Below are 26,559 nucleotides of genomic sequence, written 5' to 3'. Positions count from 1 at the left end.
ACACTCTGTGCTTTGGCTGGCTGCCCCTCCACCACAGAAAGCATTGAGCTAGGCTGAAACGTCTTCATGGAGCTGCCTTACTCAAGAAAGACACCAGTTTGTATGCGACTTTATTAACTTAATTATTTTTTTTAAACATTGTTTGCAAACTGATACGTAACATGAATTAATGCCAAAATAACCTGCCCTGAATGACGGGTCACCACTGCTAGTAATACATTCCTTGCTTTAGAAATGTACCAAAAATATTTGGGCTGGTAAAAAATCTCAGTGGCTGGTCGATTTAAAAAGATATATATCTGAGTGGCTGCCAGAGTGGCTGGTAGTCGCTGGTAGACAAAGAAGCTAGTTAAAGGCCCTGATTAAGAGCATCTTGACTGGCTTTATGACCGCTTGGTATGGCAACTGCAAGGCACCCGACCGCAAGGCGCTACAGAGGGTGGTGAGTACGGCCCAGTACAAAAATTGTCAAAGACTCCAGTCACCCACGCCATAGACTGTTCTCATTGCTACCGCACAGCAAGTGGTACCTGTGCACCAAGTCTGGAACCAACAGGACCCTGAACAGCTTCTACCCCCAAGACATTAGACTGCTAAACAGCTAATAAAATGGTTACACGGACTACCTGCATTGACCCTCTTTTGCTCTAACTCTCTTGCACTGACTCTATGCACACACAATGGACTCTACGCTCACACATACTTACAGTACACTAACACTTTTTTGGTTACTACACGATTCCATATGTGTAATTTCATAGTTTTGATGTCTTCACTATTATTCTACAATGTAGAAAATAGTAAAAAATAAAGAAAAACCCTGGAATGAGTAGGTGTGTCCGAACTTTTGACTGATACTGTATTTACATGCAGTAGCTACCTCAATTACCTCGTACCCCTGCCCATTGACTCGGTACTGGTACTCCCTGTATATAGATAGACATGTTATATTTGTTATTCACTGTGTATTTATTCCTCGTGTCACTATTTCAATTTTTTATAAATGTTTACCTTTAACTTTGCAATGTTGGAATAGGACCTGTAAGTAAGCACTGTTAGTCTACACCTGTTGTTACGAAGCATGGGACAAATACAATTTGATAAGGTTAAGGTTTGAAATAAGGTGAGAAAAAAAAGTTCACCGCTGGGATTGAACACACAACCTTCTGATCCAGAGTTCCAGAACCTATCCACCACCCCTGTCCACAATGCCCTTGACAAACCCAAGCCAACTTGATGGTAATAGCGCTCAATGTTGCCCCTAGTGGTCGGGTTTTGAAGTGACTTCCCGACGTCCTCAGGACATGGATAGACATCCAATTTTGAAGTCCCTCTTGAGCAATCTGCCTGTTATACTATACCCCTGACTGACTGCCTGCCTGCCTGCCTGGTACAGTCTATAGGCTTATACTATACCTCTGACTGGCTCACTGCCTGCCTGCTTCAGTGAGTCTATCAATGTGCTTCATTGCCTGTCTGCCCTCCAGGCTGTGTGTTTCCCTGATTCAGACTATGACTGGATCCCAAATGGCATCCCTATGGGCTCTGGTCAAAGGTAGTGCGCTTTGTAGGGAATAGGGTGCCATTTGATAGCACGCCATGACTACATAAAGCTTGTGACTCTTGATGTAATCATTGCGTGCTAGGAATATGGGAAATACTACACTTTTGACTACTTTAATACACATAGATGAATTTGTCCCAATACTTTTGGTTCACTAAAATGGGGGGACTATGTATAAAAAATAAGTTATATATTACTTGGAGATTGTGCAATACCTATGTATGTCAGGGGGAGAGGGGGGGTTGTGTGTTCACCCAGCTTGACCCAGGGTTAGTAGGTAATCCCAGAGAATTACAGTTGAAACCATTCGTGAACATAAAACGACAGTACTACAGTACTGATACAGGCCTAAGGTACTGTACCATACATGTACCTCTTAGTTTATTTCTTTCGGGCATCTGCTACATCTACATTTTACAACGCTTTCAGGACACTAACAATCACAGACGCTAACAATCACAGACAAAACATTCTAATTTACTGACAACATGTGTCATCGAATAATGCTTCCAGGACACTAACAATCACAGGCAGAACAAAACGTGTCATCAAATAAATTGGAACACATTTTGTAGGCCGAATTTTGGTCGATGATTTCCTGAAATTAAAACCAAGGATAGAAATGCAATAAATTCCAGGCAGGCAGTGCAACAGCATGTCTTATGGTACAGTAGGTGTGTGCATGCGTGTGTGCATGTGTGTGTTTGTGGTACACTAGTTGCTTACTGCTTCAAGGTCCTGGGGGGGTGACGGTACAACAACTACAAGGATTTCTTTGGTAGCAATTCTGGTTTTACAGGGCCATTAATCTATTTTTTAATCTCTCTCGATCCTTCTGTCCATCTTTCCGGTGATTGATGTTGTCAGACAGGCCTTCTAGAATCACCTGGCTTTCTAGATCTGGTTTACCCCCAGACTAGTCTCGGCTCCACTGGGGCTGGTTTAAAACGGCCTATAGCCTCTTCCACGCTGTCGATCAGGGGTACACGTTTCAATTCACGCGCAAAAGACACGATTTCAGTCCCTTGTCTCTGTTGCTGCGTTCTCTCAAGAGCTTTACGGTCATTGTCAACTGGGGCCTGCTGAGGGTGAAACCACTGTTCAAAACGATGTTCAGTGTAGAACAGATATAGAACAGCGAAGCGAGTCAGCTGTCTGAGGGTTGAATTTCACCTCACTAAATGCACAGCTGGACTGCAACACAACATCACTACATTTACCTCCTTTAACGGTTACTATAATATTGTGGATAGATGGAGATATTCTCCCCAGTCATTGAGAGTAAGAACAGCACATCAGCACTCCCCTGCTGGTGCCGTTGGGGGGGGGTGGGGTAGATACTCTGCTTACGGTACATCATTTGGTTCGTGCAGCGTTGCATTGTTCACTCTTCTCTATGGGGAACTGCAATGTACTGCCTTTTCTCTTCATTTGGTGGACTCCTCTCCTCCCTTGCCCTCCCGTCCTCTCCTCCCTTGCCCTCCCGTTCTCTCCTCCCTTACCCTCCCGTCCTCTCCTCCCTTGCCCTCCCGTCCTCTCCTCTCTTGCCCTCCCATCCTCTCCTCCCTTGCCTCCTTTTCCCCTTCTCCGTCCTCCTCCTCCTGCCCTCCCGTCTCTCCTCCCTTCACCCTCCCGTCCTCTCCTCCCTTACCCTCCCGTCCTCTCCCTCTCTTGCCCTCCGTCCTCTCCTCTCTTCCTCCGTCCTCTCCTCCCTTGCCCTCCCCGTCCTCTCCTCTCTTTCCCTCCCATCCTCTCCTCTCTTGCCTCCCGTCCTTCCTCTCTTTCCTCCCGTCCTCTCCTCTCTTGCGCCCTCCGTCCTCTTCCTCCGCTTGCCCTCCCGTCCTCTCCTCTCTTGCCCTCTCGTCCTCTCCTCCCTTGCCCTCCCGTCCTCTCCTCTCTTGCCCTCCCGTCCTCTCCTCCCTTGCCCTCTTCCCTTCCTCTCCTCTCCTCTGAGTGGTCATGTTGTTGTTACTACAGAGGACTGACTGTGTCTCGATTGGATCTATCTATGTGATCTAGGAGCTAACCGACAGAAGGATGACATCTGGTAGGTTAAGTGATCTAGGAATACAGGGGAGCTACTGTATGTTCCGTCTGCACAGTTCCCTGGACTACAAGATGGCAGCCGTCTGTAGACACAATCTGGGGATGTCTGAAATGGAACCTTATTCCCTATATAGTACACAAGTTTTGACCAGGAGCCGATAGGGTTCTAGTAAAAAGTAGTGCACTAGGTAGGGAATAGGGTGCCATTGCAGACAAATCCTCTGTCTGGGATGGCTCTGTTATGACGTGACGACATTTTAGCTAAGGCAGTAGTCCAAATATTCTAGCTCTCCATGTTCTCAACATTGTTTTCAGAACATGTCAAGTCAAACTCCTGCAAAGTTACGCAAGGCCCACGCAGAGGGAAATGTCTGAAGTGTGAACATTTAACAACCCCCAAAAAAGCATTACGCTGAAAAGATCTGTCACAGTCATTCTAATTCATTCAGACAGTTCAAGTGCAGCTTGAGCAGAAGAACACTTCAAATCTGTCCTGGCGGTGAAAAAATGTGAGACAAGTCTTCTCCTCTTCTCTCGTCTCTTCTCCCGTCTCTTCTCCTTTCCTTCCCTTTCCTTGCCCTCTTGTCTTTTCCTCTCCCCCTGCTAAATCACAATTTCTGTTTGTTCCTCTCCCTCTCCTTGCACAGCTCTGACCCCATCCCCAACAACGTCCTTTGGGCAAACTTGGACCAAGTTAAAGGAGAGAGAATCCAATCCCCCCCCCCCTCATCCCACCTCCTTACGACTAATTAACTAAAACCCAAGCTGGGATTTTATATTATTCAACAGTGAATATACTGTGTGATTCATATCTGTGTGTGTGTGTGTGTGTGTGTGAGTGGGTGTCTGCCATTGCTGTCTGTTCCACTAACACCCTGAGAGGCTCACAACACTACAGGAGCCAGAGAACCAGCACATACTGTACACATAACCAACACAACTCCAGCACCAGCACAGAGTACCAGTACTAGTAGTACCAGGAGTTCTAGTAGAAGAGAAAGAAAAAGAGAGAGGTAGAGGAAGAGAAAAAAAGAGGAACAGGAAAAGGAATAGGTGGAGGACGAGGAATAGGTGGAGGACGAGGAATAGGTGGAGGACGAGGAATAGGAATAGGTGGAGTACGAGGAATAGGAATAGGTGGAGGATGAGGTATAGGTGGAGGACGAGGAATAGGTGGAGGACAAGGAATAGGTGGAGGATGAGGAAGATGGTGGAGAGCGAGGAATAGGTGGAGGACGAGGAATTGGTGGAGGACTCGGAATGGGTGGAGGACGAATAATTGGTGGAGGACGAGGAATAGGTGGAGGAAGAGAAAGAAAGAGAAAAGAGAGAGCAAAAGGAAAGAAGGAAGGAGAGCAGGATGTGACAGGTTGGCCAGGATTGAAAGGCAGGTGCAGAAGATGAATTAGATATATTGGTGTTCAAATAGTGCTTGTGCTCTCTTCAGGTAAATTATATGTTTGCCATACAGTCTTGCCAACAGAAAAATGACATAAAGGCTTTATGGACAAATGTTGAACTTTTCCTGGACATTATAATTCTAAAATAACAAAAAGTCTTCCCTTTTCTTTAACATTTTCCACTTATTTATTAGTTATGTGCAAAAAAAATGATACAATTACATTTCGGGATAGTATTTTTGACAATATTGCAATATTATTTTTGTGCTAGTCAGCTGTACCTGCACAAAAATGACAGTGTTTTTCCTTCATAGCTTGTTCTTCATCTTCTTTTTACATAGTGAGCCATGACAGATCAAAACTAATTTTGTCACGCTCTCTCTTGTCCCTCCGCAGCAGACAAATGGTGAGCAACATGTTTGGAACATCAAATCGCAGTATTGAATCGCAACAGACATAGAATCAGGAGAACCGTGAAAATCATAATACCTATCATTTTGGCACCTTAGTATCGTGATAATATTGTGTCGAGAGGTCCCTAGCAATTCCCAGCACTACTATATATCCTCTGATTTAAGGATAATACACCATATCTATTATTACATAGTGCATCTATCTTAATAAAAACCTAGAGACTTGTATATGTCTGTCTAATACGGATTTTTGGAAATGATTTCCAATCTCTTCTGTATTTATTGTGTGTATTTCAAAAGGTACAGTGCTTTCCGTCTGGCTTAGCAGGGTCATCATTTCAGCTGTGGACCACAGATTTTTTTTCTCTCCAATAAATTCAATGTGTGTCTGAATTAATGCATTACGAGGCACAATGGTAGAGATATTAAAAAATGATAGAAACTAATCCTAATAGCCCAGTCACATCTGTAGCCGGCCGTACACGGGCACTCACACGCACATACGCACGCACACACACACACACACACACACACACACACACACACACACACACACACACACACACACACACACACACACAGGGTTCGGCCTGACCCTGAGCACTCCCGTGTGCAGTATGAGTTATGATATTTGGTGTCTCTGGGATTACACTTTAATATTTCATTACATGCACAAAATCGTCCTCTATATATCTCTCCCAGGTGTGTCACTATTAATCACCAACAACATTGTGAAAACCCAAGGCTGTCTAATAACTCAAACCACCTTGGTACACACACATAGTGCACACACTCTTCAGCACCTATTGGCACCTATTGGTAGATAGCAACAACATCAAAAAACGGACTCTGAATATCACTTTGAGCATGGTGAGGTTAATCACTCTTTGGATGGTGTATCAATAGACCCTGTAACTATAAAGATGCAGGCGTCCTTCCTAACTCAGTTGCTGGAGAGGAAAGAAACCACTCTGGGACTTCATCAATTGATTTAATTAACAGTTACAGAGTTCAAAGGCTGTGATAGGAAAAACCTGAAGAAGGATCAACAACATTGTAGTTTCTACACAATACTAACCTAAATGACAGAGTGGAGAAGGAAGCCGGTGCAGAATAATGCATCCTGTTTGCATTAAAGGCATGAAAGTAATACAGCAAAAAAATGTGGAAAAGAAACAAACTTTTTGTCTTGGATACAAAATGTTATGCTTGGGGCAAATCCAACACATTACTGAGTACCACTCTTCATATTTTCAAGCATGGTGGTGGCTGCATCATGTTATAGGTATGCTTTTCATCAATAAGGACTGGGGAGAGTTTTAGGATAAAAAGAAACGGAATATGGCTAAGCACTGGCACAATCCTAGAGGACAACCTGGTTCAGTCTGCTTTCCAACAGACACAGGGAGACAAATTCCCCTTTCAGCAGGACAATAACCTAAAACACAAGGCCAAATATACACTAGAGTTTAGGGCTAGGTGGTATACCGTATTTTACGATATACCGGTATTTATGCACGGACCGGTTTGGATTTTTACTTTACCTTCTGTAATGGTATTTGAATGTTTGGTTTGATAAATGTGATACGCCATGTCCATTTTTGTAGTTTACTTCGCTACTTGAGTCATCTCTCTCCGCTCTCTCTCCATGCTGCTTTCCACACAGACTTAGCCCCGCACCCGTCACTTAAGGAGCACATTCGTTGTTCCTCGACTACGAGACACTTGCTTTCAGTCTGAAGGGTCAATGCAGCACACGCAACAATGTTGATGACAACGTTGCTGTTTTCACTTTCTGTCTTAACCCTTGTGTTGCCTTAAGGGTAAAAAAAATGACCTGCCACTATGTTTAACGGCAGAGAAAACCCTCAAAATGATATTTTTTTCAACTTGAAATTGCATGACTTTTCCTAGAGTGACAACAACATTAGAAAAAGTGAAACATCTCCTTTGTTCATATTTCCATGACAGCTGTACAACACCAGGGTACAAATATTGTCTTAGGGTCATTTTTGACCCGGCAGTTATAAAATCATTTACACACCACAAAAAAAGACAAAGACACACACACACACACACACACGATGAGAATTTGAGATTGTGTGCTACTGATTGAACTCAGCCAGCAGCTCCTGAAGAGGGTGGCACAGTTAGAAAGAAAGATCATGGGAGGCACAGTTAGAAAGAACAAGCCTGAGCTCCCCCCTGCACTCCTCACAACAAGGGGGAGAGAGGCCTTCTCATCTAAGTTTGCCTTCACCCCCACCCCCACTCTAGTTTCTTACCTCCCAAAGAGGAACAAGAATGTGGTCCTCCTGAGCACACTGCACAAAACGGCTGAGATCAGTGATCGTGAGGACAGGAAGCCAGCCATCATCCTGGACTCCAACCACAACAAAGGAAGCGTGGACAACCTGGACAAGGTGATTGGAACTTACAGCTGCAGGAGGATGACTGCCCGCTGGCCCCTGGTCATCTTCCAAAACTTCATTGATGTGTCCTCATTGAATGCCTTCGTGATATGGAACAAGATCAACCCTACCTGGATGCCTGATAAGCGGAACAAGAGGAGGGTGTTTCTGGAGCATCTGGGAAAGATACTTGTAACCCCACAGCAGCCTCTGCAGCACTTGTGAAAGCTGTTCAGGGGGCTGGATCTTGTTCTGATTCACCTGAGGCTGCAGCTGGGGCAGGCAAGAGGAGGATATGTCAATGCTGCCCCCCAAAGAAGGACAGTAAAACAAATACTATGTGCTGCACGTGAGAAATACATCTGCAAAGTCCATGCACACACACTTGCTTACTGTCCTACATGTGCTAATTAGAGTTGATTGATTTATGATCTTCACATTTTGTTTTGTATCGATTATCTTATTTTATTCGTATTTATTGTTGTTGTTTATACACCTTGTGGGTGGGGGCAATGGTTAACAAAATGTGAGAAGACTAGTGTTTTGTAGTTGAATTCCTCATTGTACAGCATATAAGAATATATCACTATGTTGCCAAAAAGGTTCAAGACTGTTGTTTCCCTTCAATAAAATGCATTCAAAACTACTTCCTGCACATTTCTGCTACTTTCTTAGGCTATACAAATGTGTTTACACCTATGCAGTACCTTTAGCAATAATAATAATAATAATAATAATAATCCTCTACTTTAGTAAAGAAAACAATCATGTCAGGTGTGTTGTAATTAAAACGAGTGGCGTCCACTGATTATATGCAGTCTTTCTGCATTGTGAACCCAGATATTCACAAAGTTTGTGATGAATGACAGGTTGTTTCTTCATGCAAAATAGTTTTAGGGTAAAAAATGTAATTAAGCTATTTTACTTTAGGGGTTTATTGAAGGCGGGTCATTTTTTACTCTTAGGACAAGGGGAGTATACAGAATGCTAAGACTACACAAGGGTTAATATAAATCCACGTTTGTTCTATAACTACACTATTAGTTTGTGTTTCTTACATCTGCAAACAGCTAGTTTGAGTATGGACAGCATTTGAAAGCTAGTTCAGAGTAACTCCTCCCTGGCATTTTCATTCATCTACATGGCAGTGTAGTAGGATCTTAACTTCTTGCAACTATAGGGGGTGCTGTTCCGCATTAGCATATTTGTGTCTCCAAATTAAACTGCCTCGTGCTAAATTCTTGATCGTACAATATGCATATTATTGTTATTATTGGATAGAAAACACCTTCTAGTTTCTATAGAAGTTGGAATTTTGTCTCTGAGTGGTACAGAACAATTTCTACAGCACTTTTCATGACAGGGTTCAGATTTCAGAAATTTTTACCTCTGATCTGGGGTCTGTTTATAAGGCCACAGTGAATGCTATGAAGAAACCGACACTGCCTACGTCTTCCTCTGGGTGTCTGTACGTCATCACGTTTTCAATGAAATCGATGGGACGTTCACAGCCATTACAAAAGACCAAAATGTACAGAGACCTCCATTTCTCAACGTGCGCCTGAAGCGTCAAGGCCATCGGACCTGCCTCGTTCCAAATCGTTTTCTAACCAGCAATATTTCTCCGGTCATGTTTTCAGTCGTTATAGTTGTTAAAAACATCATAATGTAGTTAATTTGAGCCGTTTTATATCAATTTATATCCGTTTAGTGCGATTTTGAGGAATTTCTTTGTTGTGCGCTCTGAAAGTTTGGACACGTTTTAGGGTGTCGGTCGTTGGTGGTGGACATTTCGAAGGACAGAGGACATCTATCGACCAAAAGACGTTTATAACATAGAAAGGATACATTGCCCAAGAATCTGATGGAAGAACAGCTCAAAGTAAGCAATATTTAATATGATAAATCGTGTTTCTGTCGAAATATTTTAAACGCATATTTCGCCATTTTGTTTGGTATAGCTTCACTTGGCCAACCCTGTATTGAAAAGTAAGGATAATTTTAAAAATGTAAATCAGCGGTTGCATTAAGAACTAATTTGTCTTTCGATTGCTGTCAACCCTGTATTTTTTAGTCAAGTATATGATTAGCTTTCAATTAAACTAGATCACTCTGATAGATGACGTCAGACATATTGAGGCTTGATTTCCTAGTATTTTTATTGTGTAACCACGGTTTTGTATGGCTAAATATGCACCTTTTCGAACAAACTGTATATGTATATTGTAAAATGATGTTACAGGAGTGTCATCGGAAGAATTCTGAGAAGGTTAGTGAAAAAATTAATATATTTTGGCGGTGATTACGTTATAGCGCTCTTTGGCTGGAATCGATGCTCTGGTAACATTTGCACATGTGGTATGCTAACTTATCGATTTATTGTGTTTTCGCTGAAAAACGCTTAGAAAATCTGAAATATGGTCTGAAATCACAAGAACTGGGTCTTTCCATTGCTATGCTTTGTCTATTTTTATGAAATGTTTTATGATGAGTAAATTGGTCATACACGTTGCTCTATCTAGTAATTCTAGTCGATTTGTGATGGTGGGTGCAATTGTAAACTGTGATTTCTACCTGAAATATGCACTTTTTTCTAACAAAAACTATCCTATACCATGAATATGTTATCAGACTGTCATCTGAAGAGGTTTTTTCTTGGTTAGTGGATATCAATATCTTAGTTGAGCCGAATTGGTGATAGCACCTGAAGGAGTAAGAAACTGATGGAGTTAGAATAGTGGTGTATTTTGCTAACGTGTTTAGCTAATAGATTTACATATTTTGTCTTCCCTGTAAAACATTTTAAAAATCTGAAATGGTGGCTTTATTCACAAGATCTGTATCTTTCATCTGGTGTCTTGGACTTGTGATTTAATGATATTTAGATGCTACTATCTACTTTTGAAGCTATGCTAGCTATGCTAATTAGTGTGTGGGGGGGGTGGGGGGTGCTCCCGGACCCGGGGTAGAGGCTCGTGAAAGGTTAAATGATTGCAGAAAACGCTAACATTTTGGGTTGAAGTTGAATTGTACAGTATAAAACAAATGTGTTCGCATCTTGTGTTCGCATCTTTTCTTAGCAAGTTGGGCCTAAATTGTGTTCGCATCTAATGCTAATCGCTAGTTAGCTGGCTATCTATCTAGCTAGCTAATGAATGTACTGAGTCAGAGTAAACGTAATTAGCTATACAGCTTGATAATACCAGTGATGGTGTAGACCTAAATCATCATGTTGTTTGTGCAACAGTATCTTCTAAATCAAAAAGGAATACACAAAGAGTGAATATGTTAGCTACATAAAGTATCTAATACAAAACATTCAGGTTAGCCAAAGGTTATAGGGTCCACGACGAAACACTTGGGTTCCTACCATGTCAGAGGAACTCCTCCCTGGCATTTTCATTCATCTACATGGCAGTGTAGAATGATCTCAAATGATTGCAGAAAACGCTAACATTTTGGGTTGAAGTTGAATTGTACAGTATAAAACAAATCAAAATGAAGTCACTTAGAACGTATGTGCTGCCACCCTAGAGTCATGCACTACTCATAAAGCAAATGTTGAACTTTTATTATTCAAAAACATAAAATACCATGTAATACCGTCATACCATAAAAAAATGACATACCGTGAAATGATATTTTGGCCATATCGCCCAGCCCTACAAGATTTAGTTACCAAGATTACATTAAATGTTCCTGAGTGGCCTAGTTACACTTTTTAAATCAGCTTGAAAATCTAGGGCAAAACTTGAAAATGGCTGTCTAGCATTGATCAACAACCAACTTGACAGAGGTTGAAGAGTTTAAAAAAGAATAACGGGCAAATATTGTACAACCCAGGTATTGCAAAGCTCTTCGAGACTTACCCAAAAAGGCTCACAGCTCTAATCGCTGCCAAAGGTGATTCTAACATATATTGACTCAGGGGGTTGAATATGAACACTTATCAATTAATTAAGATATATTCGTGTTATATTTTCCATAAAAACAATAAAAAATATATAATTTTCCTTCCACTTTGACCGTAGGAAGTATTTTTCGTAAATCGCTGATAATTTTTTTTCAATTAAATCAATTTGAATCCCACCTTGTAACACAACAAAATGTTGAAAAAGTCAAGGTTGAATATTTTCTGAAGGCACTGTACAAGTAACTAAGATTTAAAAAACAACCACAGTGGTGCTAAGACGATCAGTGCCAACCAGTCCTTCCGTCCCTTATGATGTGATCTATTTCATAGCCTTCCTCAGAGCTATAGAGGGGAACACATTTATTCACTGCTCACATTTCACATCTCAGCCACGACTGGGGACCTCTCTAACTGGAGCATCAGAGCAATCTAAAGTAGGGCTGACCCCTTCATCTGCAGAACACCCTACACACTACACTCCCAATCTAAAGAAAGTTGGCTGACCACTACATCTGCTGAACACCCTACACACTACACTCCCAATCTAAAGTAGGGCGACCACTACGTCTGCTGAACACCCTACACACTACACTCCCAATCTAAAGAAGTCTGACCCTTCATCTGCTGAACACCCTACACACTACACTCCCAATTAAAGTAGGGCTGACCCATTCGTCTGCTGAACACCCTACACACTACATCTCCCAATCTAAAAAGTGCTGACCACTTCATCTGCTGAACACCCTACACACTACACTCCCAATCTAAAGTAGGGCTGACCCTTTTGTCTGCTGAACACCCTACACACTACACTCCCAATCTAAAGAAGTGCTGACCCCTTCATCTGCTGAACACCCTACACACTACACTCCCAATCTAAAGTAGGGCTGACCACGACATCTGCTAAAGACAATAAACTCCCCTCCTTCGGTATTATTAGATACATGCAAAGAGGCACTTAAAAGAGACACCACTACGGTGAAGGCAGACTCACCACACAGAGTTAACATAAGTGATGATGATGATGATGATGCCTCTTATAGTCCTCACTCGTCTCTCCTGTATTGCAGTGACACTCTCCCTCTTTCTTTTTCTTCCTGTCTATTTCTCTCTCCCCTCTCCCTCCATCTGCCTCCCTCCCTCTCTCCTCCTCTCTCTCTCTGCAGGTGCATTCTAAAGGCAGATGTGGTGTGGCGGTTGTGATGGATAGTGGACCACCAGGAGGAGAGGCTCACAGGGCATGACAAACCCTGCTATAATGTCCCCTTTATCGGTTCCCGCAAAGTGTTCATTTTCTCCACTGCCATTAGGCCTGTGATACCTCAATGGTAATTGCAGTGTAATAAATACACTCTTTGTCTACCCCCTTCGCACGCTGACAACAGAGGCACAGTATATGCGAGCGTTTCCTCGTTTTCCATGGCTTTCCATGCCTTAGCGTCAGTAATATATTTATGTTTGGCCTATTCATTTCCAGTGTGCTCTGCTGGTTGCGTGGTGATATATAGCTGTATCTGTCACATAGATTTTTACTTGGGATGAGCGTATTGCCCGGGATATTGTGAAATTGATTCCTTTTTTAGACATTATCGTCTACTCTGAAAAAATAATTCCCTGCCTTTTCTTCTTTTCGGGGAGCAGTTGTATGCTGAGTGATTACACAAACACAATGCCGTTGTGATGCTCTGTCACCCATCCATTGAGCAAGGAATGTGTGTGTTGTGACTGTGTGTGTCAAATCCAATCAAATGTCATTGGTTACATGCGCCGTATACAACAGGTGTAGACTTTACCGTGGAACGCTTACTTACAATGCAAATTTAAAAAGTAAGAAAAAAAAATAATATATATATATATAAAAAAGAAGGAAATAGTAACACAATAAAATAACAATAGCAAGGCTATACACAAGGAGTACAGGTACCAAGTCGGAACTAGAAGCACAAGCATTTCGCTACACTCGCATTAACATCTGCTAACCATGGTACGTGACCAATAAAATTTGATTTGATTTGATGATTTGAAGACAATTCAATGTGCCGGCGTACAAGGTAATTGAGGTAACACAGTATGTACATGTAGGTAGGGGTAAAAGTGACTAGGCAATCAGGATAATAATAAACAGAGTAAGCAGCAGTGTGTGTGTGAAGGTTGCGAAAGAGTGACTGTGGTGTGTGGTGTGTGTGTGTGTGTGTGGTGTGTGGTTGTGTGTGTTGTGTGTGTGTGTGTGGTGTGTGTGTGGTGTGTGTGTGTGTGTGTGTGTGTGGTGTGTGTGTGTGTGTGTGTGTGTGTGGACTCAATATGCAGTCTGTGTTTTGTGTATCTGAGCGTATGTTGTGTGTGTTTGTGTGTGTGTGTGCGTACATGTATGCATGTGAGTGTGTGGCTAGAGTCTAGTGAGTGTGCATAGAGCTGGTGCAAATAAAAATGTACATAATACAGGGGTTCAATGTAAATAGTCCGGGTAGGCATTTGATTAACTGTTCTGCAGTCTTATGGTTTGGGGGTAAAATCTGTTTAGGAGCCTTTGGTCCCAGACTAGGCGCTCCAGTACTGTTTGCCCGGGTGGCTGGAGTCTTTGACAATTTCTAGGGCCTTCCTCTGACACCGCCTGGGCCGTACGCACTACCCTCTGTAGCGCCTTGCGTTCGGATGCCGTGCAGTTGCCATACCCAGCGGTGATGCAGCCGGTCAAGATGCTCTCAATGGTGCAGCTGTAGAACTTTGTCGCGCCCTCTTCACAACTGTGTTGGTGTGTTCGGACCATGACAGGCCCTTAGCGATGTGGACACCGAGGAACTTGAAGCTCTCGACCTGCTCCACTACAGCCGCGTCGATTTCAATGGGGGTGTGTTCGGCCCTCCGTTTCCTGTAGTCCACGATACGCTTGTTTGCCTTGCCCACATTGAGGGAGACGTTGTTGTCCTGACACCACACTGCTAGGTCTCTGACCTCCTCCCTAAAAGCTGTTTCATCGTCGTCGTCAGTGATCTGGACTGTTATCGGGCTGTGTGTCTGTGTGTGGGCTTTGTGAGTGAATTGAAATGCGAGGCATGTGCTAGCTACACCACACATGGGGCCAGAGTAGACTAGCTAGACCCGGCAGGTTTCAGGCATCCTTACGTCGCCTTGGCATCAGCATTTGTGGGCCTCTCAGGCGGAGACTAGTACTGGAAGCACCCCTCCACCACCACACCTTCACCACTACCAGGCTGGCCCCAGTACAGAGGAAGCCCCTCCCCGCTGGGCAGAGAGAGAGGGGCGTCCTGGAGGAGTAGGGCAGCAGCTGGCTATGGTCAGCTCCAGAGCAGGCTGGCACCATGTACTGTAGGGCACCATACACCCAGACCTGGCCAATCCAGACAGGCTGAGGTCTGATCTGGAGCCCAGTGCTCTCGTTCTGCCTCTCCTCTCCCCACCCTACTGGGAGGCAGGAAGGCAGTATGGCGGGGAGAGGAGATACCGAATATGATCACGGAGAGCAACCATTAGCACCACCAGTAAAGACGGCAGCCCCTCCTCCCCTCACCATCCGATCCGTAGTCCAACCGTAGTGTCTGATAGTTAATGACCTGAGGTGTGCCCCCCTGTGGACGTAGGGGAGAGAGTTGTGAGGAGTGTCCAGATCAGGCCAGATAGATGGATGGATCAGAAGCCATCTAATTTAACAACCATGGCCCACCAGCAGAGAGCCTGAACAGATGGGGCTAATTTTTTTTAGAAGAAGTGAAGAAGAAGTAGACCAGGCCTCCCCAAGAGGAAGCAGAGCACTGGCAGGGAGGGAGGGGGGGTGGGGGAGGCAGGAGGGGAGGGGGAGAGGGGCAGGGTAGAAGGGGAAGGGAGGGAAAAAATATGAGGGTTAGGGAATGAAGGTGGGAGGGGAGGGGAGGCAGGGGGAGAGAAGAGGAGAGGAGAAGAAAAGAGAGAGGAGAGGTGAGAAGAGGAAGAAACGAGAGGAGAGAAGGATAAGATAGGAGAGAGATAATAAGTGGGAGGAGAGAAGAGTTGAGTTTGAGGAAAGGAGAAGAGAAGAGAGGAGAGGTCGAACCAGAGCACTGGTAAAAACTGGATGTGATACAATTCCATAGGACATTTCCTGCAGAAGAGTAAATTAATTATTGCTGATTAACAACAACACACGTATTTGCTTGCTACACTACAATGAATCCACAATGCTAAGGCTGTGTGTGTACAACCAGCCAGAGGTCTGAAGCAGGCCTTGAGATCAATGAATAGAACATACTGGCACGTCTGAAATTATTGATAACCTCCTGGTTGTATCTCTAGACAATCCAAAAGAAAACCAGAGAAAATATTTAGCACCATGGCCAAGGTATTTTGTACTCGTTGTAAGAAAGGTCTTTGGTAGTCTGCAATGAGTCATATAAAAACAGTAGGTTGTCTTAGCCGAAATGTGGATACAAATGTCAACAATTTAATTGGGACGGAAATTAATAATTGTAGGTAGGCCAAATGTAAAAATAAAAAATCCTGGTGGCTATAGTTTGATCTGGCCAATGGGAATGGATGCTGTTTCAGAGGGAATACAGCAGCTATGATAAATATACACTAGGCATAGATAGATACTTACTCGTCTGGTATACCAGTAATGTGATTGCTTTTTTCATCATGCAACAGATTACACAACAGATTATGGGTTAGTGAACATAGAATATCATTTGACAGATTAGGGGACCTATTGTGGATGATTCTGGGTCTTGAAAATGGGCCGGATGACTGCCAGTCATACACTCATACCTACCTACCTACCTACCTACCTACCTACCTACCTACCTACCTACCTACCTACCTACCTACCTACCTACCTACCTACCTACCTACCTACCTAACTACGTACCACCAACACACGCACGCACGCACGCACGCACGCCCGCACGCACTCACACACCACACCTCTCACACACCACACACACAACACACACAACACACACACCACACACACACACACACACACAAACACACACAAACCACACACACACACACACACACACACACACACCACACACACAACACCACACACACACACACACACACACACACACCACACCCTCCCCTTCTACCCTCTCTCCCCTAGAGAGAGCCATATGACCTGGCAGGGAGAGGAACAGTTCTACTCTAGTTGCTGGCACAGGTGTCAGACTGACAATAGAATGAGCACATGCTTCAAAAGGAGAGGTTGGAAACAAAATTACATTCCAATCGTTTGGTTCTGAACAGAAGCATTCTTTTTTTTCTCGTTCTGTTTCACTGTTCTGACCAGCAAAATAAAGTTATGAACCGTTTAATCCCCCCAAAAAGTAACGGTTTATGTCGTTCCTTTCTGTTCCTTTTTAAACCTCTGAATAATAATTATTTGTTTTACATTTAGATCAACATGACATTACTTCACCAATCAGTGCGGATATAGCAGCTTTCTATGGAGTGGGCAAGCTATAGTTGTATACATGCATTGAACTGACATTTGCACCCAATCAAAGGATCTGAGAATGAATCTAGTACTGAAAGCATAAACTACAGCTAGCTAGCACTGCAGTGCATAAAATGTGGTGAGTAGTTGACTCAAAGAGAGAGAAAGACAATAGTTGAACAGTTTTAACACAAATACATTTCTTCCAAAATTAAGGAGACGCAAGAGAGAGAGAGAGAGAGAGAGAGAGAGAGAGAGAGAGAGAGAGAGAGAGAGAGAAGGAAGAGAGAGAGACGAGAGAGAAGAGAGAGAGAGAGAGAGAGAGAGAGAGAGAGAGAGAGAGAGAGATTTCATAGTATATATTTTTTCACTTTCACTGATTTAGCTAGCATTGACTGCAGCTAGTTTAGCCTACTCAAACACCCGGCTCAAACAGAGAGGGATGCTATGTTAGCTAGCTGGCTATGGCTATGGCTATCCAACACTGGAACTCTTCCAAATCAAGGTAAGCTTTTGGTTTTATTCATTTATTGCCACCGGGGCCAGCTGGTGTAACTGCTAAACTGCACTGAAGTCCACAAGCGAAGGGCAAAGGTGAGAGCACGTAGGCAGATGCGAGAAGGAATTCAATACAAGACTCTGTTACTATGGCGGGAGATTACAACATGGTTTTAAATACCTCAATGGACCGTAAAGGAAATCACGACAAACTATCACCCTCATGCACTTAAGGAAATCACGAATATCATGGATATATTGGAACAAGTGGATAAATGGAGGCTTAAATATCCTGACCTAGTGAGATATACATGGTGAAAGCTCAATCATGCTAGTCGTCTTGACTACATTCTTATGTCATTCTCGATAGCACCAAAAGTTTAAAAAGTGTTGATAGGTCGACAGAATGGGGTCGGATCCATCAAATAATTGTCAAATACATTACTCTTACAGAATGTCCATGTGGGCTAGGATATTGGAAATTGTACCAAAGTCTATTGGATGACCTACTTGTTTTTAACCACAACAGAATAATTTATAACTTGCTTTTTTCCGACATAACATTCAATGCATCCGTAAAGTATGAGAAGAATGGGAGAAACTCCCCAATAAACAGGTTACGTTACAGCCTTATTCTAAAATGGATTAAATGTTTTTTTCCCCTCATCAATCTACACACCATACCCAATAATGACAAAGCGAAAACAGGTTTTTAGAAATGTGAGCAAATGTATTAATTTTGAATTTGTATTAACTTATTTACATAAGTATTCAGACCCTTTGCTATGAGACTTGAAATTGAGCTCAGGTGCATCCTGTTTCCATTGATCATCCTTGAGATGATCTTGATTGGAGTCCGCCTGTAGTAAATTCTATTGATTGGACATGATTTGGAAAGGCACACACCTGTCTATATAAGGTCCCACAGTTGACAATGCATGTCAGAGCAGAAACCAAGCCATGAGGTCGAAGGAATTGTCCGTAGAGCTCCGAGACAGGATTGTTTCGAGGCACAGATCTGGGGCAGAGTACCAAAACATTTCTGCAGCATTGAAGGTCCCCAAGAACACAGTGGCCTCCTCTTAAATGGAAGAAGTTTGGAACCACCAAGACTCTTCCAAGAGCTGGTCGCCCGGCCAAAGTGAGCAATCGGGGGAGAAGGGCCTTGGTCAGGGAGGTGACCAAGAACCCGATGGTCGCTTTGACAGAGCTCCTCTGTGGAGATGGGAGAACCTTCCAGAAGGACAACCATCTCTGCAGCACTCCACCAATCAGGCCTTCATAGTACAGCGGCCAGACATAAGCCAGTCCTCAGTAAAAGGCACATGATAGCCCGCTTGGAGTTTGCCAAAAGACCATGAGACCAAGATTCTCTGGTCTGATGAAACTCTTTGGCCTGAATGCCAAGCATCACGTCTGGAGGAAACCTGGCACCCTCCCTACAGTGAAGCATGGTGGTGGCAGCATCATACTGTGGGGATGTTTTTCAGTGGCAGGGACTGGGAGACTAGTCAGGATCGAGGGAAAGTTGAACGGAGCAAAGTACAGAGAGATCCTTGATGGAAACCTGCTCCAGAGCGCTCAGGACCTCAGACTTCATCCTAATCAGACATGTTTTTTTCATGGACGATACATTGGAGATAATATAAAACAAATACTGGAAACAATAGAACACTATGAAAAATCTGTGAAACCAGGCCCGGGATTCATACTGTAGCTTACTTTGAAAAGGCTTTTGATAAAGTATGACTAGAATTTATATATAAATGCCTGGAATATTTCAATTCTGGAGAATCTCTTATACAATGGGTTAAAGTTAGGTATAGTAAAATAGTAAATAATGGCTACTTCTCAGAAAGTATTAAACTGTCAAGAGAAGTAAAACAAGGTTGTGTACTATTGGCATATCTATTTAATATGGCCGTAGAAATGTTAGCTATTAAAATCAGATCCAACAATAATATCATGGGGCTAGAAATTCAGGGCTTAAAAACAAAGGTGTCATTGTACGCTGATGATTCATGTTTTATTTTAAATCCACAATTTGGATCCCTCCACAGCCTCATAGAGGATACAGATCATTTTTCCAACCTCTCTGAATTCCAACCAAATCATGATAAGTGTACTTTAAACAAATTCAAACAAATTCAACTTGTACATTACCGTGTAGTATACCAATAAAAAAGTCTGACGGTGAAGTGGACATAATCGGTATTCATATCACAAAAAAAAGAAATTATATTATATAATAATTATAAATTATATAATGAATATGAAATCAGAGAACAGAAATGATTCAATATTTAAGCATTAGACCTCTCACTAAAAGCTTCAGTCATAAAAAAGTTGTACTTAAATCCGAACTGCTTCTCTGGCAGATTAGTAAGAATGTCTCACCCCGTGTTCTAGAATGGCCTTTTTCTCTTTATTCAGATTACAACCTCTCACTTTCGGTTATTTGAAAATAAAATTATCTCCAAAATATCGCTATCAGAAAGTTGGTTGGAATTTCAGTTTAATCCACCAAAACTACAATTTTTACATTACAAAATGAAGCCGGACTTCAACATATATTATTGATTACCCCGTAGAGCTCAGTTGGTAGAGTGTGGCTCAGTTGGTAGAGCATGGCGCTTGCAACGCCAGGGTTGTGGGTTCATTCCCCACGGGGGGACCAGGATGAATATGTATGAACTTTCCAATTTGTAAGTCGCTCTGGATAAGAGCGTCTGCTAAATGACTTAAATGTAAATGATTAAAAAAACACACGATGTTTGGAGAAAAATAATTTAAAATGTATAATCTTTGTAAATGATATAATTAATAGGACTGGTGGACCTACAGTTGAAGTCGGAAGATTACATACACTTAGGTTGGAGTCATTAAAACTCGTTTTTCAACCACTCCACAAATTTCTTGTTAACAAACTATAGCTTTGACAAGTGGGTTAGGACATCTACTTTGTGCATGACACAAGTAATTTTTCCAACAATTGTTTACAGACAGATTATTTCACTTATAATTCACTGTATCACAATTCCAGTGGGTCAGAAATGTACATACACTAAGTTGACTGTGCCTTTAAACAGCTTGGAAAATTCCAGAAAAGTATGTCATGGCTTTAGAAGCTTCTAATAGGCTAATTGACATAATTTGAGTCAATTGGAGGTGTACCTGTGGATGCATTTCAAGGCCTACCTTCAAACTCAGTGCCTCTTTGCTTGACATCATGGGAAAATCAAAAGAAATCAGCCAAGACCTCAGAAAATAAATTGGGACCACGCAGCCGTCATACCGCTCTTAGAGATGAACGTACTTTGGTGCGAAAAGTGCAAATCATTCCTAGACCAACAGCAAAGGACCTAGTGACGATGCTGGAGGAAACAGGTACAGAAGTATCTATATCCACAGGAAAACGATTCCTATATCGACATAACCTGAAAGGCCACTCAGCAAGGAAGAAGCCACTGCTCCAAAACCGCCATAAAAAAGCCAGACTAAAAAGCCAGACGGGGGTGGCAGCATCATGTTGTGGGGGTGCTTTGCTGCAGGAGGGATTGGTGCACTTCAAAAAATAGATGGCATCATGAGGTAGGACAATTATGTGGATATATTGAAGCAACATCTCAAGACATCAGTCAGGAAGATAAAGCTTGGTTGCAAATGTGTCTTCCAAATGGACAATGACTCCAAGCAAACTTCCAAAGTTGTGGCAAAATGGCTTAAGGACAGCAACGTCAAGGTATTGGAGTGGCCATCACAAAGCCCTGACCTCAACCCTATAGAACATTTGTGGGCAGAACTGAAAAAGTGTCTGCGAGCCAGGAGGCCTACTAACCTGACTCAGTTACACCAGCTCTGTCAGGAGGAATGGGCCAACATTCAACCACCTTATTGTGGGAAGCTTGTGGAAGGCTACCCGAAACGTTTGACCCAAGTTAAACAATTTAAAGGCAATGCTACCAAATACTAATTGAGTGTATGTAAACTACGTCATGCAATAAAATGCAAATGAATTACTTAAAAATCACACAATGTGATTTTCTGGATTTTTGTTGAAGTTGAAGTGTACCTATGATAAAAATTACAGACCTCTACATGCTTTGTAAGTAGGAAAACCTGCAAAATCGGCAGTGTATCAAATACTTCTTCTCCCCACTGTATATATATATTATATATACAATATATATTTATAGATATAAACACTGAACAAAAATATAAATGCAAAATGCAACAATGTCAACAATTTTACTGAGTTACAGTTAATATAAGGAAATCAGTCAATTGAAATAAATAAATTAGGCCACACTCTATGGATTTCACATGACTAGGCAGGGGCACTGCCATGAGTGGGCCTGTGAGGGCATGGGCCCACCCACTGGGGAGCCAGGCCCAGCCAATCAGAATGAGTTTTTCTCCACAAAAGGGCTTTTTTACAGACATAAATACTCAGCTCCTTCCCCCAAGCCATAAGATTCCTGAACAGCTAATCAAAGGGCTATCCAGACCCCTCTTTTACGCTGATGCTACTCTCTGTTTATTATCTATGCATAGTCACTTTACCTCTACCTACAAGTACATATTACCTCAATTACCTCCACTAACCAGTGCCCCCGCACATTTACTCTGTACCGGTACCCCCTGTATATAGCCTCGTTATTGTTATTTTACTGCTGCTGTTTAATTATTTATTACTTTATTTAAAAAAATGTATTTATCTATTTTTTACATAACACTTATTTATTCTTCAAACTTCTTAAAGCATTATAGGTTAAGGGCTTGTAAGTAAGCATTTCACTGTAAGGTCTACTACACCTGTTGTATTAGGCGCATGTGACAAATAAAATTTGATTGGATTTGATTTGATTCAGTTTCATCAGCTGTCTGTGGCTGGTGGCTGGTCTCAGATGATCCCACAGGTAAAGAAGCCAGGTGTGGAGGTTCTGGGCTGGCATGGTTACACGTGGTCTGCTGTTGTGAGGTCGGTTCGGACATACTGCCAAATTCTCTAAAAATGACGTTGGAAGCGGCTTATGGTAGAGAAATAAACATTCACTTCTTTGGCAAAAGCTTTATTGGACATTCCTGCAGTCCACATGCCAATTGCATGCTCCCTCAAAACTTGAGACATCCGTGGCATTGTGTTGTGTGACTGCACATTTTAGAGTGGCCTGTTATTGTACCCAGCACAAGGTTCTTGATTAGCCACACCTGTCAGGTGGATGGATTTTCTTGGCAAAGAAGAAATGTTCACTAAAAGTGATGTAAACAAATTTGTGCACAACATTTGAAAGAAATACGTTTTTTTGTGTGTATGGAATATTTCTGGCATCTTTTATTTCAACTCATGAAACATGGGACCCACACTTTCTTTACATGTTGAATTTATATTTTTTGTCAGTGTATACAATATTAGATAGGCTATGTAACATAAAATGGTCATCAAAAATGTAATAATAATAATCCGATTTTAATACTACTCATAAAAATATGACTAAAACAGAATTCCATATCAGCTAACGGCGATGGGTCGTTTTACATCCACCATGAAAATGTGTGATCATCCCTCTTCAACGCCCAACGCTGCGTAGTGCCTGGAGTCTAAACAATCTCTTTCTCTCTCTCTCTCTTTCTTTCTCTTTCACACATATTCTGCTTCTTTCCGGTCCTCCCTCCTTTACCCTCTCCATTTCCTCTCCTCTCTCATCATTCCCTCTCTCTCTCTCTCTCTCTCTCTCCCCATTCTTCTTCTTTCCTCTCCTCTCGCTCTCTCGTCTCCTTTCTCGTTAACCCTCTCGTGTAGTAATCTACAGGCCCATAGGCTTATAATAATAACTTGATTTCACCCTAGCAATTACTTAATGTTCTCTCTATGCTATAAATGTCCTGAAGACATGTATTGGAAATAGTGTTTCAAGACACATTATTACATTATGGGTGCAACTCCAACATTAAGTGAAACCAATACAGTTGCAGCTGAGTTGTACTCTGATGTGAGAGCAGAATACAGGTATAATTTATGACCAGTAAAATGTTTCAGTTTGTATTCAAATCCTCAAAAGAACTAAGTGTCATCTGTCACAATAGTTGGCGTAACCTCAATCTGCCAGATGACAGGGTGTTTTTAACATTCCCAACATGTCTGAAAAGTCAACTGTAGACTTGTCTGTAAGCACACACACACGCACACACAAGGATGCAGACACACACACACACACACACACGAACAAACACACACAGATACACACAGGGACGTAGGCACACAGACAGACACGCAGGCACACACACGCACACACACAAACTGCTGAAAATGATCGCCTCGGCCTCTTCTCACAGCCCTAGTAACACTAAGGTTTGTCACTTTGAAACAATGTATTCTGTTGGATTCCAGGCTAAAAAGAAAGACTTGTTTTACACTTCATGGCTGCTTTTAAGTCGTTTTAAAAATAGCTAAAAAGCTACTGAGCTGTCGCCATAGCTACTAACGTTTGAGTGAGTCTGTTCTTTTGTCTCTGATTCATGTTTTCATGTGATGATAAACAAACACAATCATGAGAATTAGGGTAATATAATGTCAAATATACTGACATCAATAATAGAAATAATGTTAGAGTAATAAGAGAATTTGAGGTGTGGCATATCAATATTCACAAGGTCACCGAAATGCATCTTTTCATACCTGCACACACAAAAAAATGCAGGCCTGTTTGCGTGATGCACTGTATGTCGTATCTGGTTGAAAGGGGTTTGTTTTCCTAAAGGGTTTTATAGTAAGGTTGGTGCATAGGTCATGAGTCACGACCCTTCCTATGATGCAGATCACATGGTGAACTTGCGAGATTTGAGATTTGACCACCGCTACTCATCCGCAAGCACTTCTAACCAAACCTTCCATTGTAACCTTCTTCAAAAACATTGCCCCTCTATATGAATGAGTGGGTTTGATGGTTGATCACATGTAGACCATTCCTATGACCTATGACCTATGACCTATGACCTAGGATTGAACCGTATTTATGGTTCAAAGTGGCAAACAACAAGTTTGTTCAGTCCACAATAAAAGACAACTAGTCCTCCCAAGTTCCAAGAATTTTCACGCAGTACATTCTATACTGCCTCTCACACACACACACGCACACACACACACGCACGCACGCACACACACACACATACATACACATCCACAAACATGTACACACACACACACACACACACACACACACACACACACACACACACACACACACACACACACACACACATACATACATACATACATAGACACACACACGCACACTGTAAATTCCAACTATAATAAACACAAACTCTTTGCTTAGTAAAACGATGTGAAGATAAAACAAGCCCAAGGCATTTTTAACTTCTGAAGAAATTTTAAGGAAGTTGCTGCCAGCGCAAATAGATAAATAGATAATGGCGGGATGCTTAAGTGGGGGGAAGGGAAACGCTCAGACGGAATAATTGAGTCAGCGAAGCGCGGGGCTGTGCGCCAGTAAGGATCTGGAGCTGTATGTCTGCCTGCTGCTTTACGGTTGAAAATCGGCCAAGCGAGCCTCCGCGCGTGGCAGGGTGTGTGCGGAAAAGTAATGCGCTCGCTCTTCCATTCCAGAGAAGCTCACCATTCTCCCGAACTGTTAAAAACACAATCCTCGGGAAACATATGCTGCTTCGTCATGAGATACAAGCAACTGTCAACCCCCCCAAAAACTTGAAATAAAAGTGGGGTTGAAAAGTGCACTTATGTATCTGGACATCTCATCATTTCTCAGCTGGGCTGGACTGGCAGGTCACACAGGTGGAGTGTCAAATAGTAGGTTATCCTATTTGGTCGATTTTAGAGATGAGCCCGACCTAACATCTCTATAGGCTAAACGTTACTTGTCTATGAATCTATTTGAAAATGTTCCCGTGATGATGGGGTCCATTACCTTATGAAAGTCTTTTGATTACCACCATTTACAGACAACATGTTTGACATTTTACAAGAAAATTAGTGAAGAACGGTGCAGCAACTTTCTGTTAATTCAATACGTTAAGGTTCAGTAGCCTAACCAGCCGTTATCCGACTCGCTTACCTTCCGTAAAATCCACTGGTAGAGGATCACAATGGTCCAACCGAGTACCTTCATCGCAGCACACCTTCCGTTGCGGACCACCCTGACACTACGAGCCTCCTTGGGTTAACATACACACAGCAGCAACAGCAGGCAGGGAGCGCACACAACAACAAAAAAATCACAAAAAGTTTCGATGTAAGTATTTATCAGTCTATTTTACAGTGTTTTCGACACGAACAACTAGTTGCAGGCTTAGCTTCTCCGGTCCGTTTCGTTAGTGTAATGCATATCCATAGTTTAGAAGGATGGATGCTGACGGAAGTCGGGAAGTTTGCGCGCAGAGGCAAAGTCACCTTCGCAAGGAGAGAACGTATAGGCTATGAGAGTGAAGATCACGAGAGCATCTTCTGTTCCACTCAAAGCTCGAGAGGTTGCTGAGAAAATGTGTCGTCGGTTTGCTTTTTTTTTTTTTTCTCTCTCTCTCTCTCTCTCTCTCTCTCTCTCTCTCTCTCTCTCTCTCGCAGCCTCAAACACATAGAGAGAGGAAGAAGACGAGAGAGAGAAGTCTTTTATTTGTTTTGAAAACTTCTGTATGTTAATTTTACTGTTCAATTTTTATGCGTTTATTTGACTTTTGTATAATTTACCTACCTCACTTGCTTTGCAATGTTAACACATGTTTCCCATGCCAATAAAGCCCCTTGAATTGAATTGATTGAATTGGAGGAGAGAGAGACCGAGTCAGAGGGGAGAGAATGAGGAAGAGAGAGAGAAGAGAGAGAGAGAGAGAGAAGAGAGAGAGAGAGAGAGA

General features: G+C 42.4%; 1 protein-coding gene across 1 annotated transcript in view; it reads right to left on the bottom strand.

The window, feature by feature from the left end:
- LOC111969683 (neurexophilin-2) overlaps positions 1-26,189 on the bottom strand; it is a 102,126-nt gene extending 75,937 nt beyond the window's left edge. The window contains exon 1 of the mRNA XM_023995860.1: positions 25,767-26,189. Coding sequence (XP_023851628.1) covers positions 25,767-25,820 — 54 coding nt within the window. The 5' untranslated portion in view covers positions 25,821-26,189. The remainder of the gene's footprint in view (positions 1-25,766) is intronic.
- Between the last annotated feature and the right edge of the window lie 370 nt (positions 26,190-26,559).

This window comes from Salvelinus sp. IW2-2015, linkage group LG11 (assembly GCF_002910315.2).
Source record: "Salvelinus sp. IW2-2015 linkage group LG11, ASM291031v2, whole genome shotgun sequence".
Taxonomy (NCBI): domain Eukaryota; kingdom Metazoa; phylum Chordata; class Actinopteri; order Salmoniformes; family Salmonidae; genus Salvelinus; species Salvelinus sp. IW2-2015.
This window is presented reverse-complemented; position numbering and strand designations above follow the sequence as displayed.